The following is a 13,673-nucleotide window of genomic DNA, read 5'->3' as shown; positions in this document are numbered from 1 at the left end:
AAATTAAATTTCCGAAATCGATTTAAAAACAATTTTATCTTATTCCTTGTCCGTTCCTGATTCCAAAAACTAACTCGGAATCGCTCTACACACACACACGCACATACACACTCACTCACACACACACACACACACACACACACACACACACACACCACGACCCTCGTCTCGATTCCCCCCTCTATGTTGACTAAATGTAAAAACAAAACAACGAGCACATGACAGTCAAGTGTCAATACACGTGTACATGCGCTGATCTGCAAGAATGATAGGCAAAGGGCAAGAAGCAGCAAAAGAGAATAAGGGAGGAGGATGGAGATGAGGTGTAAGATTCGGGGGAGGGGGTGGGACTGAGGTGTGAAAAGAGTTGATCGTAGCGTGAGAGCAGTGAGACAGACAAGCGGATCGTACCGACATGACCAGACAAAACCCTTGCCTCAGGGGGCGAGTGACGGAGCAGGCACGTTATACCACCGTTCCATACAGCTTTCAATTTGGTCACGGAGAAGAGAGACTGGCGAGGAGGATAGGGGGTTGCAGCTAGAAGAAAACTTCTGGAATTTTCTGGAGAGGAACCTGAAGCTGAAGCTAGAAGAAAACTTCTGGAATGTTCTGTTGCAGTCACATGACGAGCGGAACCTGGAAGAATTTGGTGTGAATCAGGAGGGGAGGGACGTCTACATCCGTCCTTGTGATCCTTCATCCGCAGTGCGGGGTCTGGCTCTGACCAACCGGGGTGACCACTTTTCTGATTAATTCATCATTATCGTCGTCGTCGTCGTCGTCGTCGTCATCGTCATCATCATAAACAGCAGCAGGCGGAGGAGTAATCGTAGCAGGCGGAGGAGTAGTCGTAGTAGCAGTCGTCGTCGTCTTGATCATCTAATGGGTCACTCCGAGACAGCGACCAGTCCTACACTTTCACACGCCTACCCTTCATGTTCGTGTACCTTTCTGCTTTATGCGTTTTGTGTCAATGTCCTAATAATTTTGATATGAACAACAAGTAACTGTTTTTGATGATTCGAGACCAAGACAAAACCCTGCCCCCGGGGAATTCTGATAGAGCATATATATTCACACCGTTCTGTACAGATTTAAACTATGTCCTAGGGCAAATACTGAACGCGGAGTGGTGGGATAACAGAGAGAGGAGGGAGGGAAGGGAGCTTTGGATGGCGTCGATCGCCATTGTTACAGACGGAATTATTTTTGAAATATTTCTTACGAACTTACTTCTGCCTGATAAACTCAGGAACACTTCATCATCATAGTGTTCATCGTAGTACTCCTCATTATCTCCGTCATCGTTACAAAAAATAGAAATGAATGGGCCTTCCGTCAATGGTAATATGCAGTGAAACCACAACAGTCAACAAGCAAGCAATCTGTCCATTTCTAAGGTCACAGTTCTGTGTGTGAAATAGAGACTGAACCAGGACATTAACTTCCAAGTGAGTCTATCTCGTCTTCTTCGAGCGTGCTATGCCAGCCAAGACGGCATGCTCACATTTTTGGCATCAATATGCAGCATTCCGCAATCGGGAAGTAAGTAGTGACAGGAACATCAATGACAACCATAATAAATTAAGGATCATCATCAAATTAATAACTATGACACGCTTCGCTGGTCTCACCTGAGAGCTACAAGGTAACAGTAACGCTTCACTGAGAACACGCCAAACGCTCAGTCATCTCTCTCTCTCTCCCTCTCTCGCTCTCTCTCTCCCCCCCCCCCCCCCCCCCTTTGCTGGAGGTTTTGTGTTACTCATCAGATAAATCCGTCCTTGTGTATTCCTAGAAAGTTGACATGCCAAAAAAAAGCTCCTTCCCACAAGCAAGACAGTACCTGTCAAAATGACGGGTGCATGAACACTCCGCGCACTTTCCCAATTTTGAAGCTTCCGCGCATGTGAAACTCCCGCGCGTGGTGTATATGTAAGATGCGCGCGTGTTTTAGCAAAATGTGATGTGAAACTAGCGCGCGTGTCTTTGCTCGGTCAAATGTGAGACATTGAGACATTAACAACTGACACTTGTATATCCATGAAAACTGACACTGTATATCTATATATTGAACACGTCTTTATTACACAGACAAGTCGATAAAAACGAATGAAGACTTAAACCATGCGTATAAGAATATTTTGTTCACTTATTATATAACAGAAATTACAGAAATTTCGGGTGTCTGGTATCACAGTCACAGAGACTGCAGCAAAGGTACAAGAGGGGGGAAGTCACAGCATGGCCGGCAAATTTTTCCAGGCCATGGACTTGACGTATTCCTTCCTGTCGGTGCACGCGCGCAAGTTGTATGAGCCGAACCAGTAATTCGTGCGCGGAAGTTACAACCCGATATTGCGCGGAGCATACATGTATTTTACAAGCGCGGAATTTACATATGCGCGGAAATTACCGGCTGCGAAAATGACACTCGTGTCACCAAATATTCTTTTTCGATGCTTGTCACAATAATGGTAGTGTCTGAATGGCGGACTATCCGCTTTAAACACGGCGATATTTTGGGAACGTCGCCAAATTGCTGGGTATGGCATTAATTTTGAGAGAACAACCTTTTGAAAATGAGCAGCTGAAAAGGGCTACATTGATAAGCCTATTAGTAGAGAGAAAGAAGGCCGCAGCTCTTGCAAGGCCAAATCAATTATACATCTGAATGTTGTCAAACTCAAAGCGGTAGAACGAAAGAAATGGCAAGGGCATTGAACATCCTTCTTTGAGTGACCGTCAAGACGGTCCTTCATTCAGCCCGAAGTCGACTTCGCGAAGTCTTTTTTTTATCAAAAAGCTCAATGCGGCCAGCTTCGCGAAGAGCCGACTTTGCCCAATTAAGGATAGGCATATTATACAGACATTTTTGTTCAGAATGGGCCTTGCTTGATCTGATCAATCTAACAGAGTATTCATGAGAGAACGGGAACATGGTATCTTTCTCCATATCTTTCTCCATCAAAGCCGTACCTAAAGAAAACCTACCTGCAGCTGCAAAAGTATAACAGAACAGAATCGAGACTCTGTTCTCGGTAATTAAGAGTTGCGTCCATGGACATTGCTGTAATTTATTTGATTAATTACTAAAGCAAATTCAAGCGAAGTATGCTATGTGCACACGAAGATACGATTTCCTTCTCTGGTCAAACATAGCACAACTACTACCACAAACCAACAGTTTTCATCCCCATTTTCATCAGTCACACGGTATCCTGACCCTTTGCCTCTGAAAACGACAAGGTCACCCGAAAGTTAACTAGCATACCTAGCGTTTCTCGAGTCGCGAGTGTAGCCTCTCGTCATGTTAAAGGCACAGTGCGTCCCTTGAAGACAGGTCTGCTCACCATCTCAGATCTGGTCAAGCTTTCTCATGCCAACTCTCCACTTACACACATACCAAAATCATCCTAGGGGTTCCGATAGCTCTTAGAGTTTCATAGTTCTCACCATGTCTGTATAGTGTATGTATTAGTTACTGGGATACCAAATTGTCTTACCCATGTATGTATGATGCTATGCGCCAGTGATGTATGAATGCTATTTATTTTTGTTTTTATCACACAGCAAGCTGCTTTCCTCGTGTATTTTTTATGTTCATTCATGTATCGTACACTTGGCAATAAATTATCTATCTATCTATCATCATCTTGACCGTTTTCAGTGCAGAGTGGGAATTGTATTCATTAAATTCTTTTTAAAAAAAACGCCGCTAATTGCTAGTTAATGTTTGGTATGTGTGCAAGATGAAGAGGAATTAGGATAGTCTTATCTCATTTCCAGCCTGGGCAGATCTGAGATAGCGAACAGAATTTGTGTTCACGGGGAGGACCGTGCCTTTTGAAGCTACCTTCCTTCTTGAAGTAAGATTACATTCTGCTTCAAAGTTGGGTTCTTCAAATTGAAAACAATGTGTACAAAAACACAAGCAAGACTAGCTGAAGCTTTTGAAGTCACCGACTGCAGATAAGGGTTTTGCAAAGGAAGTACAGTCAATTACAAGGAATCATCGGTGACACTGGTGTCATTTTACAACATGAATTTGTCACAACGAAAATCCCACTCTGCACAGAAAGCAGACCGACCGTGGATTTGTGGCAGGTTACCAAGTTGAAAGATACTCTTATCCCATGGAAATACCTACCCAGATACCGGCACGGTTGGCCTAGTGGTAAGGCGTGATCGGGAGGTCGTGGGATCGAACCCCGGCCGGGTCATACCTAAGACTTTAAAATTGGCAATTTAGTGGCTGCTCCGCCTGGCGTCTGGCATTATGGGGTTAGTGCTGGGACCGGTTGGTCCGGTGTCAGAATAATGTGACTGGGTGAGACATGAAGCCTGTGCTGCGACTTCTGTCTTGTGTGTGGCGCACGTTATATGTCAAAGCAGCACCGCCCTGATATGGCCCTTCGTGGTCGGCTGGGCGTTAAGCAAACAAACAAACCTATCCAGATCTGAGATGGTGAACCGATTCGTTTTACAAGGGAAAGATTGTGCCTTTAAACAAGCACGCAAAGTGTTGTTTCTTACTGAGACTGTTGCGAGATGTTAAAGGTGGTCGTCTACTTTTTTCCTTTTTTTCAATAATCTTATGGTTAGATTTCGATACTAAATTATGTCAAATGATGAATGAACCATGGGGAAAAAAAAATATATGTAAAAAAAGATTTTATTTTTGGGTAGCGTGACTCACGCTTCCAATATTTTGTTTTCTGTTTGCTGAGAACATGTGCTTTGCCTAAACATACTGACCAATCAAATTCATGTCACTATGCTTATAGCCACGCCCAAACAGGTGCAGCAACAGTTTGATACTGGAGTGCTGTCCAAACTTTTTTTTAAACGCACGAAATGCACGGGATTTGAGAGGAGTTTTGCGCTTGGCATTTTTCAAATAAAGATATCCTACTATGAGTACTACGCTGGAATACTACAATGAATTTTCAAACGGCTGCACTGGCTTCGCCTTTTCTGATCCAAAGGGGGTGTATTGTTGATATTTGTAGATAATAGACTCTGCATTATAATGGTCAAATGGCGATTTCGGTATAAAAATGTAGACAAGGACCTTTAAGTTCTCGTCGTGTTAAGCGGCTAAATGTTTGCAATTTGTCTACCAGTCGTTCTCACGTACTTCTTGCAGGTGGGTATGTCCAGGTACACAGAAGTTGAAGATGACAACATGGAGATTGAAAGAGAAAGCAGAGATAAAAAAAATCGGAGGTCACAGTTCAGCGACTCTCTCTCTCTCTCTCTCTCTCTCTCTCTCTCTCTCTCTCTCTCTCTCTCTCTCTCTCTCTCTCTCTCTCTCTCTCTCTCTCTCTCTCTCTCTCTCTCTCTCTCTCTCTCTCTCTCTAGTATTACCATTTCAAAAAAGATTAATGTATAACAAAGGTGTTATAATGCATAAAGTGATGTCAGGATGTGCACCGGAGACATTACGTGATAATTTTATTTTGAACTATAACAGATTAAAAATCATAACACCGACTCCACGTATTGACCTTTTCAAATCAAGTCTTCTTTATTCAGGTGCGGTCCTATGGAACTCACTGCCTATATTTCTTAAATATAAAACAAACACAGACAGCTTAAAAAAAATTATATCATATATGTCGCACATAATGCAACTAAACATGTGCTGAATGGTTCATCAATTCATTTAAAATGTATGTGCATGTTAAACAAAATTATAACAATATGCAGATCTAAATTAAGTTATGTTAAAAATTGACACTTTTTATCATTGGAAATTGTACTTAAAATGCAGCATGACAATTTATTTTTTAATTTGTATCTGTATATACAGTTACTAGATGAATACCCGCTTCGCCGTGTACGGCTTCGCCGGGAAGAAGTAGAGCCGAATACCCCCGGCTTTACCGGGTGTACGCCGGCTTCGCCGGCGCACCGTACGAAGGAAGGGAGATAAACGCGCAAAACACTGGCGAAGATAAGGAAGAGTTACTGGGAATGGATGTACAGAAAAACCAAAATCGGTTCAGCGCTGGGCGCTAAGAGCACGCACGTGTTCAAAATTTTCCACGATTGTGTCCGGGGTCTACCTGAATATGCCCACCAAATTTGAAGCAGATCCATCGAGAACTTTGGCCGTGAATCGTGAACACACAGACAGACAGACAGACACAAGCCGTATATAGATATAGATAATGTATTAAGTTTGATGTGATAGTTCTTTGATTATATTGTTTTCTGTTCTTGTTGACCCTATATTAGGGCCAGGGCTGGATGTAAAAAAGCAATATTTTTGCTTATCTATTACCCTCGATAATAAAGATTTTGTCTTGTCTTGTCTTGTCTCTCTCTCCCCCCTCCCCCCCCCTCATCCCACTTAAACATGATGAGGAACATGGTACACTTGGACCCTGTGCATCCAAAACCTGAATAGTGTTAACACATTAAAAAGACAAAACAAACCAAACAAAGACAAAGCAAAAATGAGGACACCAATCTACTGGAGACAGATAAACTATACTTCTTGCCGGGCTAAACAACCTAAGGGAGGAAAGACATTGTGCATTCCAAAGTACGGGAGGCTTCCGGAACCGAGATGAAAGGCGGACAGACCCGGAGACAACAGTCAGATAGCCTATGCAGGCATTGGAACATTCTTTCCAACGAATACACTCAACAACCCCATGCCTATTTCCCACTCAGCAAAAATGCTACCGGACCAGATAGCAAACAACCTATGGACAGACGGATAAAGATGTACCACGGCCTTAATACAGAAAACTCTCCACCCCATTCATACCAGCCCGTCACTGACACGAACTAATCAACCCACCCCAGCAGAAGGCCAGATCCTTTACCGGATTCACAGGTTTAATCAACCAAGTACCCAGTCAACAAGCAGATCGTCCACAGAACCTGTCGACACCCAGACATAGAAAACACAAATCTAAGCATGGCTCTGTATGGCGCATGCTTGCCTCAAAAGTGATTGTTGGAGAGTTATTGTTTGGAACAAGAGTCCCAGAGAGTTTACTCAACTGAACTGCAAAGCCTGTCGTCCGCTAACGGCACATTTCGACACTCTTCGTATGTATATCTGTTCGCTAAGCTTTGAGGGCAACATTGTGAAATTCAAGACAACATTATTTTGTATTTGAATCATGTTGATTAATAATACAGCTAACTCATTTGCCCTGACGGGGAAATATTGCATCGCTCGCTTTTTGAAACTGACCTCAGTGTGTGCAATTCGCCTTTGGCGAGGAAGATTATAATAACTCCGAGGCGTGTCCATAGCTGAAAGATGAGTGCAAAGGCGAAAGATCGAAACACTTGAATTCACAGTAATAATGATGAAGAAGAAGAAGAAGGAAAAAACGCTTTGTTTTGTAACTTTTTCTTTCGGTGGTCTTTTATTGCGGCATATTAGAATTAGAACCAAAGAATTTGATATTAGTAAATTTCTCTGTAAACAATGATCAGAATTAACAAAGCTGACTGCATTCACTGTTGAGGGATCATTTCTCAGATTACACACAAAGCAAAAACGTGTTACTTTAATTATCTTGGTGTAGTATTGAAAATGAAGAAGTGGTCTTTTTGTCTAACTGGCGTGTGATATCGAAAATAAAAGTGGTTTGTTTTCTTACTAACAATACTGATACCAAAACATCTCTGTATAACTATGGGATCTTTGTAATTCTCACTTTCGGTTCTTCTTCAGATTGTATACGAACACCCAAACTGTTAAATGCTTATTATCTTGTAAGATATCGGTAATACAGCAGTATCATTTCAAACTATTCACAGTGATTTTGTAATTTTCACTTCTGGCGCAAAGTACGCCGTATCCACAGAACACACCAACTTAAAGTATAGTGTGCTGCGGGCAGCAGCCCAAACCAACCGCTGCTATGCTAATCAAAAGAGTGATTTTGTCATGTTCACTTCTTGCACAAACAATCATGCCGCCCTACAGAATACACCAACCCAGCGTTTGAAGCGGGCAGTAGTCCAAGCCACCCGCTACTTCTTCTTTTTCTTTTCTCTTTTTCTTCTGCGGTGGACTGACAAAAGCACGCCACCCCATGGAGGTGGCCGCTGATTCCATTAATTCGCCGCACCGAGAAGAAAGTGTGGGCAGAATGGAAGACAAACAGAGGAGGGAGTGGCGTGGACAATGCAGAAATGTTTGGACAAGCCCGCACCACTGCGTATGGTCGGTGTCACGTGCACGCCTCGCGCGTTTCATCGTGCAGGGAGGTCCGTCACACAGTCTGTGTCCACTACCACTGACCACCGTCACCGCCGACACTGGTGGTTCGGGTTGGATGACGATGATAGTGCTGGTCAGTCAGAATACGTGCACGGGCCTAGATACCTGAGGGTCACGGTTGATGGTTTCCTGGCTGGATACAAAGATTGAAGCGGAGAGCTTCATGTCCTACAGAATAGACATTCCCTTTTATTCTTTAAGTTATTGAGACATCACAGTGCGCTAAGAGATGTATAGAGCAAATCGATAAATGAATGATTGAACGAAGCGCGTCGCGCTGAGTTCAATAATAATTTTTGAGATTTGCTCTATAAATCTCTTAGCGCACTGTGATAGGTTCAATAACGATATTGTCAGTACCGCAAGTGAAAAAAACATGATTTACAACGCACATTTATTTGGATAGGCGCCTAACTGTGTGGTAAGGTCGTGTTGGATCTAGGGGAAAGGCTCCTAATATGGACCGGCTCCTAATATGGACCACCTCCTGTTCTGACAAACTAACGGCGCTAGAGCGCTCAAAACAATTTCATTCGCTTTATTCACCCTCTCTGGATAAGTTGCACATCTCAAAACAGTTGCAGAAACACAAACCTCAAAACCGTTGGGCTTTTTCGCTTTTTTTCACTTTTGCCAGCATTCACTCTAAATTTGCCGCCTAAAACGGACTCGTTTCTGTCCACAGCCAAAGCTTTCAAAACACAAAAATGGCTATATATGACAGCTAAGACACTATGTGTTACATTTTAACAGTGTGTACCCCGAGTTTCTACTGCAAACAAAAAATAATAGCAAAACCTCAAAGTATGTGTGAGTCCCCTAATATGGACTATCTTCAACAAATCGAAGAAAATAAAAACTAAAGGCAATTTTAATTAATTCATTAGGAAGCTTGCTGAAAATAACCTATAACTAGCCCTCGAGATATCAAAAAAATATTACAAATAGTCTTTTTTTGTGTGGTGTAAGTTGATAATTTCACTTATTTTCACTCTGTTTTTGATAAGCTTCTTCAGTTTCCTTGTGTGCTTTCAAATAATGCTCTCATCAACCCAAAACAGCTAAATCTAAAGCATATTTGAATTAGTCTGACTTGCACACTAAGTTGTATCATGTTATTTTGAAGTATAGGGGGCTTTTTACAGTGATTCGTGAAGGCCGCTTCACTGGTCCATATTGGGCGCCCAGGCTCCTAATATGGACCATTTGTGATTGTTTCTGTATTTAATATTTGCTAAAGGTCTATCAAAGCTATTTCACTCTAATTAGGCCTAACGGTTAAAATAAGAGAGAAGGACTACCAACCACAAAATGAAAATTCTTCGCAAGAAAACAAGCTAGTTATCAGCAATAAACAAAAAGTGGTCCATATTAGGGGCCCTTCCCCTACTTTTGTGTGTGGTGTCTGAAGTTTGTCTAGCTTTCAGTCACACACACACAAACTCTTGTTTTAATTTCTGTTGGTAAATTCCAGTGTAGCGTTAATCTAAAAAGTGAAGTTCTTTCATTGAAATCTCATTTTAACTCGAAGAAATGACTGTACACTTACTTGTTTGCGATTCGAAACTCTCTCGCTCTCTCTCGCTCTCTCTCTCTTCTCTCCTTCTCTATTGCTCTCTCTCTCCTCTCTCTCTATTGCTCTCTCTCCTCTCTCTCTCTCTCTCTCTCTCTCTCTCTCTCTCTCTCTCTCTCTCTCTCTCTCTCTCTCTCTCTTATTTATTTTATTAGCGTAAAATAGGCGACATCCTTAAGAAAAAAATTCTTTCTTCAGTTCTAAAGAAAAATGACGTACTCTATAAGTCTACGCAGTATTTTAGTGACCGAAGTAATGACGTCATCGGTAAATGTCACAAAGATCAGCAAAATAATTCGTCATCATCGCTTCCAAATTGTAAAATAAACAACCCGAAAGCAGCCAAGTGGTTCACGGGGCGCAAAAAACACAGGAAATGTATATTTTTTTAAGTGAAAAACTTTAAAATAACAGTGAAAGCACGAATCGTGCTATGACGGCTCCAGCATCATCTGATCCAGCCACTTCAAACTCAGAATCTTTGAGCGCAGAACTCACTATACCGAAAACCACTTGGATAGTCTTCCATGAAGGAGGGATCGAACGTTCAGTATTCCAAAACCTAATGAATACGGACACAGCTGCAGCGTATCTAGATCCTAACGCTCCATCCTGTCGCCTTCTCACTGAAGTACTCGTAAACTTGCCAACCATGGAACAAACCAAATTTTTTCCGCCTCCTGCAAATCAACAAGACCGTTACACTAACTCGCCCCAAAATACGTCCGCTCCGAACCGAGAACCCAACACAGCGATGACGTCTTCAGCGGTCGAACAACAAACTAAATCGTTTTTGCTCACCATCCACAATGAACCTATAAATCCGACGACTGAAAGTCTGCTGTTTAATGGCATGGACATGGCTCACCGGCCATATGCAAGTTGTGTAGCTCCTACCCCTACTGCGCCTCCGAATGAATCTGCTTTGTTTCAACACCCCACAAATCCAGCAAGTGTGCACCAGGCGCCGTGGGTTTCACCAGCACACCAAGCACCACCAGCACCTACATATCCGAGGAGGAATAACCTTGCATCAGCACAGCTCGCCACCGCACATCAGTCGCCGTCAGGTCCTTTCAGCGCACACCCATCAGTTGCGGGTCTAAAAGCTACAAACCTAACACCTCCACTCTGGTCAGCTTCGGATGTAAAAAAGATGGGTGATAAATGCTTGGCCCTGCTTGTGATGCCCAAGTTTACAGGAGAGCACCCATCACCGCCGCCATACTCTCCACCTAGACCGACCAACATCACAACCAAATCGATCGGTACGAGTCGCCAACCACAAAATAATTTCTACCCTACACTGACCCCTTCGGCAGAAAGCCTCTTCCACGGCAGGGAGGTCCACGATGCAATGCAGAGGCCCAAACTTCCTGATCTGCCAAGGCCCAAGCCTGAGGACCCACTGCAGCCTGCGCCTCCTCACCCAACGGCTAGGACATCAACTGTCGCCATTTCTGGGTCTTCCACACAAAATCTTCACGGAGATCACGTGCAAGATGCCACCCCTAAAACCCCTCCTGCTCCTCCAACTGCAATCAGGAGACGCAAAGGCAGAAAGCGAGGCAAGTGTGAAGGACCAGACACCAGTGTAGCCTTCCTCTACTTCTTCGGCTTCCTGGTGTTCGCGCTGGGACTCGCGACCTTAGTCCTGGGGGCCGTTGCCTATTTCGACGAAGAGAAACTGGTGCCTCTGGTAAAGCTTGACTCGTCCCGAGAGCTGCGAGACCTCAAGATGCTGGGCCTGCTCAAGTCCTCCTCAGTCCTCCTGACAGTGACGGGCGCTGCCGTTCTCTTCCTGGGCTTCCTGGGCTGCTGTGGTGTGCTGGTGAGGAGCAAGGCGATGCTGGGGGCTTTCAGCTTCCTCGTCCTGATCCTGGTCCTGGCGCAGTTGGGCCTGGGCACCGTGGCCTTGGTCGAACGTCAGTGGGTGCAGTGGAAGGTCGAGCGAGCTCTGGTGGACGGCATGAAGACCAGCTACGACGGCAGCGCAAACTCCAACAGCACCTTCTCCCGCGCCCTGGACTTGGTGCAGGTGTCTCTCGGCTGCTGCGGAGTGACGGGGGTGCGCGACTTCGTCAACACGCCCTGGTTCGCGCGTCGTCCTCAGCCCAACATCACAGTGCCTGTCACCTGTTGCCAGGTGGCCGATCATCCCCTCCCCTCCGTGACCACCGACACCCAGCCCGATGGGGCCACACTCATCAACGCAAGCTGTCCCTTTCAGTCGCCCGGCAAGGACAACCCCAACACCGCCACGCCCTGCTTGGAGAAGATGAAGGAGGTGGTGGACAGGTGCCTGGTCCCCATCATCTGCTGGGTGGCCACCGTGCTGGTGGTGGAGATCGTGGCCCTCTTCAGCGCTGTCGTCGTCGTCAGCAAGATGTGGCGCCAGAACTGGGGTGCCACGCGCTGAGGGGCCAAACCTGGCTGTAGCTGTTAACCCGTGATTTGTAAAAATGTTAAAAAAAATTACAAAATCGCGGTTCTAATTTTACAAATCACGTTTTTGCGCCCGATATTTTCTTGTCATCTCCAAAGTCAAGGGACAAAAACGAAATCCCTTGACTTTTGGGGTAGCGAGACTATTTTAAGGTGTTTTTTTGCTTTCTTTTTTCATTACATGTACTAGGATGTCCCATCGTTGGGAAATTCCGGTCGCTTCCTCCCAGTGGAAAGCTAGCAGTGACAGAGTCGCACTACCCCAAAGTCAAGGTATCGATTAGTCCCGTTTCGCCGTTATCCCATTTCACCCCCATCCCATTTCGCGACATTTCACAGGTCAAGTGTCATTTTACCACCATGTCATGTACCATTAGCTCCACATCCCATTTTGGCGCAATCCCGTTTCGCCGTTATCCCATTTCGCCCCCATTCCATTTTTGCGACATTTCACAGGCCTAGTGTCATTTTACCACCGTGTCATACCACTAGCGCTACATTCCATTTTGTCGCCATGCTGTTTTGCCGTCATCCCATTTCGCCGCCATCCCTATTTCGCGACATTTTGGATTGTGGCAAAAATGGGATTTCGCGTAAACGGAATGTCTTCCTAGTTGAATAACGCAGTATAGTAGTATAGTGAGGCTTGGCAAGAAGAATAAATCAACAAGTGGCGTAAGGCAAAATTACTACATTTAGTCAAGCTGTTGAACTCACAGAATGAAACTGAACGTAGTCCGCCGCTAGTGCAAAAGGCAGTGAAAGTGACGAGCCTGTTTGGCGCGGCAGCGGTTGCGCTGTGCTTCATAGCACGCTTTAACTTTCTGAGCGTGTTTTTAATCCAAACATATCATATCTATATGTTTTTGGAATCAGGAACCGACAAGGAATAAGATGAAATAGTTTTTGAATCGATTTCGGAAATTTAATTTTGATCATAATTTGTATATTTTTAATTTTCAGAGCTTGTTTTTAATCCGAATATAACATATGTATATGTTTTTGGAATCAGAAAATGACGAAGAATAAGATGAAATTGTTTTTGGATCGTTTAATAAAAAAATAATTTTAATTACAAGTTTTCGATTTTTAATGACCAAACTCACTCATTAGTTTTTAAGCCACCAAGCTGAAATGCAATACCAAACCCCGGCCTTCGTCAAAGATTGATTTGCCAAAATTTCAATCAATTTAATTGAAAAATGAGGGTGTAACAGTGCCGCCTCAACTTTTACAAAAAGCCGGATATGACGTCATCAAAGGTATTTATCGAAAAAACGAAAAAAACGTCCGGGGATATCATACCCAGGAACTCTCATGTCAAATTTCATAAAGATCGGAACAGTAGTTTAGTCTGAATCGCTCTACACACACACACAGACACACACACACACA

At 43.9% G+C, this 13,673-nt stretch overlaps 2 protein-coding genes across 2 annotated transcripts in view; one reads left to right on the top strand and one right to left on the bottom strand.

The window, feature by feature from the left end:
* Window positions 1-13,673, bottom strand: part of LOC138959322 (U3 small nucleolar RNA-associated protein 6 homolog) — a 239,086-nt gene that overhangs the window by 192,689 nt on the left and 32,724 nt on the right. The gene's annotated exons all lie outside the window — the stretch shown is intronic.
* On the top strand, window positions 10,106-12,420 carry LOC138959316 (uncharacterized). The gene has a single exon (XM_070330741.1). It carries the CDS (start codon window positions 10,267-10,269, stop codon window positions 12,250-12,252), a length of 1,986 nt encoding a protein of 661 aa, XP_070186842.1. The 5' UTR covers window positions 10,106-10,266; the 3' UTR covers window positions 12,253-12,420.

Source organism: Littorina saxatilis, linkage group LG2 (assembly GCF_037325665.1).
Source record: "Littorina saxatilis isolate snail1 linkage group LG2, US_GU_Lsax_2.0, whole genome shotgun sequence".
NCBI classification, from domain to species: Eukaryota; Metazoa; Mollusca; class Gastropoda; order Littorinimorpha; family Littorinidae; genus Littorina; species Littorina saxatilis.
The sequence above is the reverse complement of the archived record's forward strand: the minus strand, read 5'-3'. Positions and strand labels throughout refer to the sequence as shown.

What these genes read in the sequence shown, in the direction of transcription:
- LOC138959316 (XM_070330741.1), top strand. Translation starts at nt 10,267, where the DNA reads ATGACGGCTCCAGCATCATCTGATCCAGCCACTTCAAACTCAGAATCT.